Source organism: Solanum pennellii, chromosome 2, assembly GCF_001406875.1.
Source record: "Solanum pennellii chromosome 2, SPENNV200".
Lineage (NCBI taxonomy): Eukaryota > Viridiplantae > Streptophyta > Magnoliopsida > Solanales > Solanaceae > Solanum > Solanum pennellii.
In genome coordinates this window covers 49,161,374-49,168,252 of record NC_028638.1, presented here as the reverse complement: position 1 = coordinate 49,168,252, position 6,879 = coordinate 49,161,374, and the positions used below count along the sequence as shown (strand labels likewise).

General features: G+C 31.9%; 2 protein-coding genes across 3 annotated transcripts in view; both read right to left on the bottom strand.

Moving 5' to 3' along the window:
- Positions 1 to 3,850, bottom strand: part of LOC107010957 (rust resistance kinase Lr10-like) — a 7,896-nt gene extending 4,046 nt beyond the window's left edge. The window contains exons 1-4 of one of the 2 annotated variants that reach the window (XM_027914556.1): positions 2,632 to 3,850; positions 2,484 to 2,507; positions 2,339 to 2,413; positions 2,216 to 2,248 (exon numbers count right to left, since the gene is read on the bottom strand). In XM_027914556.1, coding sequence (XP_027770357.1) covers positions 2,216 to 2,248; positions 2,339 to 2,413; positions 2,484 to 2,507; positions 2,632 to 3,331 — 832 coding nt within the window. In that variant the 5' untranslated portion in view covers positions 3,332 to 3,850. The remainder of the gene's footprint in view (positions 1 to 2,215; positions 2,249 to 2,338; positions 2,414 to 2,483; positions 2,508 to 2,631) is intronic. The other variant, XM_015210234.2, reaches the window with a different exon arrangement.
- Positions 3,851 to 4,034: 184 nt separating this feature from the next.
- Positions 4,035 to 6,341, bottom strand: LOC114073837 (rust resistance kinase Lr10-like). The gene is made up of 3 exons (XM_015210233.2): positions 5,522 to 6,341; positions 5,406 to 5,435; positions 4,035 to 5,314 (listed from the first exon to the last, which is right to left on the bottom strand). The coding sequence occupies exons 1-3, from the start codon at positions 6,300 to 6,302 to the stop codon at positions 4,203 to 4,205; spliced, it is 1,923 nt and encodes a 640-aa protein (XP_015065719.1). The 5' UTR covers positions 6,303 to 6,341; the 3' UTR covers positions 4,035 to 4,202.
- Between the last annotated feature and the right edge of the window lie 538 nt (positions 6,342 to 6,879).

Below are 6,879 nucleotides of genomic sequence, written 5' to 3'. Positions count from 1 at the left end.
AAAATAATAAAAAAGAAAAAACATAAAGATTCAATATGAATGAAATTACCTTTAGTGTCTATACTACTTCTTGTATATCTTTTCTCTATTAACAACAAAAGGTGATAAAGAAATAATCACTGACACAGTCCCAAGCCAAAATTAAATTGATTTTTGATAAAGAAGAATTTATATACACATTTATTAAGGAAAATACAACTTTTGGTCTTTCCTCTTCATTGTAACTATTTTCCAAAAGAATTTGAACCATTGTGTTTAGAGGCATGAATTAAATAAAAAAATATTATTTAATATTAAATTAATTATGTATTAATATTTATTTAGTTTAGAAAAAAAATAAGGACTAGTAATTCAACTTTTAAGTTGGAGCTTCCCACTTATAATAATATATGATAAGTGGAAAACACTCAAGTTAAAAATTGAACTACGAAAATATTCTTATAAAGTAATAATATTTGTGGACAAAAATGTAAATACACATTAATTATAATGTTATATTCAACATTATCATTATTATATATTTATGAAAAATATATATAAATAGACATGAATTTCAATATATATATATTGAAATTCATGTCTATTTATATATATTTTTCATAAATATATAATAATGATAATGTTGAATATAACATTATAATTAATGTGTATTTACATTTTTGTCCACAAATATTATTACTTTATAAGAATATTTTCGTAGTTCAATTTTTAACTTGAGTGTTTTCCACTTATCATATATTATTATAAGTGGGAAGCTCCAACTTAAAAGTTGAATTACTAGTCCTTATTTTTTTTCTAAACTAAATAAATATTAATACATAATTAATTTAATATTAAATAATATTTTTTTATTTAATTCATGCCTCTAAACACAATGGTTCAAATTCTTTTGGAAAATAGTTACAATGAAGAGGAAAGACCAAAAGTTGTATTTTCCTTAATAAATGTGTATATAAATTCTTCTTTATCAAAAATCAATTTAATTTTGGCTTGGGACTGTGTCAGTGATTATTTCTTTATCACCTTTTGTTGTTAATAGAGAAAAGATATACAAGAAGTAGTATAGACACTAAAGGTAATTTCATTCATATTGAATCTTTATGTTTTTTCTTTTTTATTATTTTCTTTATTTAATCTTGATTTTGTTTATTGTATTTTAATATATTTTCTTTACGTTTTTGATCTTGTTTTCATCAAATTGTGCTAAGAATCTGTAATCAATTTGTTAATTTTGTGTGATCTTTTTAGTGTTATGTGCTTTTGATTCTTCTTTCTTAATATTAGGTTTTGATGTATTCTTTGAATATCAAGTTTTTTATTGGTTTTATGGTATTTGATATGCTTAGCCTCATTGTGGTTTCAATCTAGACTAGAAGAGGTTTACACAGTTATTATTTTATTTTTGTGTGGTTTTGTTAATATATTGTATCATTGAATGTTTATTTATATTTATTTTTTTGACTATTTTTAGTAATTTTGAAATGTATTCTCGAGGTATTGCTCAATTTTATACGTTATGTGATAGTTTTCTATTTTTTACCTTGGGATTTCAATTTTTGTTTGTTCTTTGATGAACTTTTTCATCCTTTAAGAAATGTAGTTATTACTGTCAACATAGTATTGGATCATAGAAACATTAACTTTCAGAAAGTCATCGTAGTAATGCCACTTTTATGGTAATAATTAAAATAATAAGGTTGAACCTCACTTTTATGGTACCAATTAAATTGAAAAATTGAAAAGTCATGCATATATATAATACAAGTGTATGTAATACAAATGACCAGTGAATAAATATATGGTTCTCATATCTATATTTGATAATAGGGTAATATTACTTGACGTTTCAATTAATTCACAAAATTTGGAGTATACATATCACCTTCATTGTTTTAAGTTTATGAGTATTTTTCTAAAAAATCTACTTTATGCCTCATTTATATATTTTATACTTGTGTCATTTAAAAAAATAGAATATTAATTAATAGGGTACACGTGCGTTGCACTTGAGCAAAGACTAGTAATAATATATATGTATGATGTTTGGGAAGGAATATATGTAATAAAAAAATGATTACTATCAATAACTTTACTAAGAGTAATATATTTGGAGTTTGGAATTATGGTGGTGTGCTACAAATTTATGATCAACGAATGGTAATGTGTGTGTATTCAAATAAGATACAGCTTGCTTTAGGGATATAGAGGAACTTACTGGCGACACGCTGAAGTAGCGGTATGCTGCTCCCTGGTTTAGATTAAAGGGCAAATAGTTTAGAATGAGAGATAAATGGAGAATTATTTAAAAGTCTATGTAGAGAAAAGTTTGAGTCCTCACATCGAATCCAATAAAGCACACCTACAAAGACATGAAGAAATGAAATTGTAGTGAGTGAATATATCCATTGTTTTCCTAATTCAAAAGAATTGCTTATTAAGAAACATATATAGTGAGTGAATTAAAGAAAAGCTTGAATCCTCACCGTCAAAAATAATTTGAAGCATACCTACAAATACGTGAAAAAATGAAATTGTAGTGAGTGAATATATCCTTTGTTTTCCTAATTTGTTAGGATGGAAAAGAAATGATTATTAAGAAGCAGAGCATATATAACTGAAGATTGTCCTTACTCTTCTTTTCTTCAAAATCACGCGGAGAGCGAACAAAGAAAAGCTCAAATCCGTAGAGGAGTGCTCGACGAAAATCAGAATGGGAAATGTTATTCTCTGCATTTTTAATATCAGGCAATGAGGTCATGGCTATAAATTCCATTCTGCATCCATCGCTGACTTCAGAGACATTCGTTTCTCCAATCTTTAAATAAGTGTGTCTGCTTAATTTGCAGCCACTAATTTCCAGAAATGTCGAAGAATTATTAACAGCAGATGGACAGTTGAACATGAAAATGGGCTCTGCTGATCTAAGCCAACTATAGTATGATTGGAAGATTGTATCGGATTGGTCGAAGAACAGAAGCTGAGGACTGAAAGAGCATAGATCATCTTGTGTTTGTAAAGCTGGATCTACCAGGTGAATTGTCTGATTATTATAGTTGATGGCTTGCACATACAGCTTCTTGGAGAGGATCGACATAACCGTTTGGTTATCTTCACAACTAAATTCAAATTTCGGATCATCTCCACAAATTTTTGGGTCAGTGTTTAAGTGAAACGGGTAGCTGATGTCTCGGATATGACCACAAGCAGAAGGGGTCTCCGGATAACAGTAGTCGGGCTTGCTCTTCCAAGCATTGCATGTTTGCAGAAAGATGAGGATTAATGTTGAATATTTTAGCAGAGAGGTATGCTTAGACATTTCTGTACTACTCATGTACAGCTGAGACCTCACTATTATTTTATTATTAGGTATAAGAGCATACTTGAGGCTGTTTCATTACCAATATTACTCCTTTGGGTCCCCAAGCCAACTTGATGAGAAAGTTGCAACTTGATGAAAGGGCCCTCAAGAGGAAGACGTTGACGTTTAGCTACCCTGTTTAGCACTTAAAAGGAAATGAGATTTATTATAAGGTCCTATGATAACGCGGAGAATACTTTTCTCAGGAACGCGCAAAAAACTTAAAAGACCTTGAGAATACTTTTCAGTTTCAGTCATTGGCGTTTACCGATCTAATGAGCTATTAGTCATCTATTGGGGTCTATAATTTTCTTCTCCCTGTAATTTCCATCTAGCATATAAGGTAGCATTCTGTGTTCCTAACCAAATATGCCCGAATGTAGTGGACATAGACTAATGGTGTGCTAACTTGTGTTCAGACAAATAATGTAACTTGCTAATGGGATAAGAGCTTGCCTATGAATAACTCAGAAAGCTTCTCAAAGCTCCATCGTCAGATTTAGTCCAAATTTTAGTCGAGTAACTTTTAGATGTGTACTTATACTAAGTTTGCATCCACTATCACTAACTAATAGCATGTACATTAACACTCTACATCCATCCTCATAAAATCCTAAATCCGCCTTTATAAAAACTGACGTTTATTTCATTATATATGATAGTATTGGGAAAAGCCTTGAGAAAACAACTGACATTTCTTTTGGTTTCAATGTAAGGATCTAATGCATACAAATCGAGAAATAAGACTAAATGTGTATCATTCAGCTTCCTTATTACTATGAAACAAAATACTTTTGCAATTCTTACACTATTTCCTTTTCATTATACAAATGACTTTTAAGTGTTATTTAATTTCTAATATCACGTCTAGATCTTCACTGAGAGGACTTGCATTTAACTTAGGCTTATCAGTAGCCATAAAAGGATTTGGGGACAAGTTAAGATGGCTCCCATCTCCTTCCAGCATCTGAGTAACTTCTTTTATTGAAGGCCTATCAACGGGATGCCACTGTATGCACCAAAGTCCAACAATAGCTATTCTTCTCACAATTGTAGCATCTCCTTCTTCCTCTATCCGAATCTTCAATTCTTCCCCTTTCTCCAAATGTCTATATATCCATTCCAAAGAATTCACTTTGCTATGGTTAATCGTCTTAGCATCCAAATTTATCCTCCCACCAACCATTTCTAACAAGAGCATCCCAAAGCTATAAATATCAGACTTGTGAGAAACTTTACCAAAGTTTCTTGATAACACTTCTGGTGCAATGTAACCAATGGTACCCCTAGCAGCTGTCATAGTGACCGCACTTTTTTCTTTAGAACACAGTTTGGCTAGGCCAAAATCACATATTTTGGGGTTCAAGTTGTGGTCTAAAAGGATGTTTTGTGGTTTGATATCGAAATGCAGGATTTGCTGATCACATCCCTGGTGAAGATACTCAATCCCTCTTGCAGTACCCAGAGCAATATGTTGAAGCTTGTTCCAGCTGATGACTGAGACACTACCCGTACTTGAGCTCACTGGTAAAATAAACCTTTCAAGTGAATCATTTGGTAGGTATTCGTAGATCAGAGCTCGTCTGAATCCATCAGCACAAAAACCAACTAAGCGGACCACGTTAACATGGTGGATTCTCCCAATTGTACCGATTTCATTGATAAATTCTTCCCCTTTACCCTTGGAATCGCGTAGGACTTTTACTGCAACATAGATTTCACTGGAAAGTCTGCCTTTGTATACAGTTCCGTAACTCCCTTCTCCTAACTTTTCATTAAAATCATCAGTTATCTTCTTAATATCAGAATAAGTATATCGTGTTGGTCTGATGGCCTTGTAGTCTTCCAAAAACTTTTCAAGTCTAGCTCGACTCTCTCTTTCATTTCTACTTGTCAAATATAGCTTATAAAGTAAGAAGGCAATAATGCAAACAAGCGCTGTACCTAAAACTACACCTACAATAATTAAATTGAATAAATAACATGTCATAAGCATAAAGGAAAATCAAGTAGGAAACTGATGGAGTGAGAACTTAATCATACTAACCTGCAACCAAGGGCTTCTTAGATTTCATACCTATTATGGACAAAATGAAAGTGTATATATGTTAAGTGCTTTTTTAATAATGACGGAAAAAATTAATGAAGACATACAAGTAGTACCTTTTTGGTTTATAGCTGTTCGATTGAAACAATGAGTTTCCAATTGTTTTATTTCATCCTTGAAGCCACAATCCATTCCTTTGAACTCACAGCTCCTACAGAGTGGTATAGACCAATTCAGCTGCAGTTTGTTCTCCCTAAATGTGTACCATGCGTAAGGGTAGTGATGAATTTTTGTGCAAGGCTCAGACAAGAAGAAGTTGAGGTGATAAGTCTCATAAACAGCATAAACTTTGTAACCAGAAGAACTAAGACAAGGAACGAAGTCATCATCACTATCTGCTAATGGTGCTGAACAATTTAATAGGACCATGGGATAGTATTCATTTTTCAAATTGAATTGTGACAAATTCAGTTTTGGTAGCTTGGCTGGTAAGCACTGGTCAGGATCATAAAGGTGAATTTGCTGTGAGACATAATCAATCTTTTCAACAACTAAGTGAACAGACGGTGGAAGCTCAAGGATGGTGTCATCTTTATTGTTACAGTGTAGTTCAAAGCCAGGATCATAGCCACAATGTTTTGGCTGATGACTGAGTCTGAACGGAAAATGAACGATGGGACCATGACTCTTGCACCAAGAATCCTCACAACCCTCTAGTCTCTGTCCTAAGCTAAGCGATGGGATAAATAGCAAGAAAAGTAAGATGGACATTTCTAAAACTACTCTTACTTGCATTCTTTGGTTTGATGCTAATATCCAGTATTGGCAACATTTTCCAACTCTCAAGACTGACTTTTCTTTAAAACTATTCAATTTGGTGAGCAGACTTTTCCACATACCTTGCTGTTTGGGGTGGCAAAATGTGTCTAGATAATCCAGTCTTAAATAGAGGGTAGTTGGAGTGGATAGATATTTATTACACTAATATCTCTTAGTTGGGTCTCTGCATATTTAATTTTATGATATTTATTAATTTTAAAATCTAATGGTCCATATTTATCTAAATAAAGCGGTCTTTAAACCATGGTGAAATATCATTAATCATGGTTATTACTCACTGTTTCTCTTTCTCTCTCGTCTCTCTGTCTCTTCCTTTCCCACTTAATTTTGCAACAAATTTTTTTCTCAATCATCAAAGAATTTGCTTGGTTAACCATAAATCATTTTTTCTTTTCATTATTTTTACACCATGATAAAAAAAAATAAAATTCAAAGGATGAACTTGAGTCATAAAATTTAAAAAATCTAACCCATCATGAGACTATTTCTTTGAAGCTTGATTCGATCACAATGGTGATTCACAAAACTCTGCCATGTCGTCTTCTTCGTACATCAATATTTTCAATTAAGAGTTTATGAAAAAATCCAACTAAAGGATTTGAAAATGACACAAGAAATGGGTAGGAAAATACTT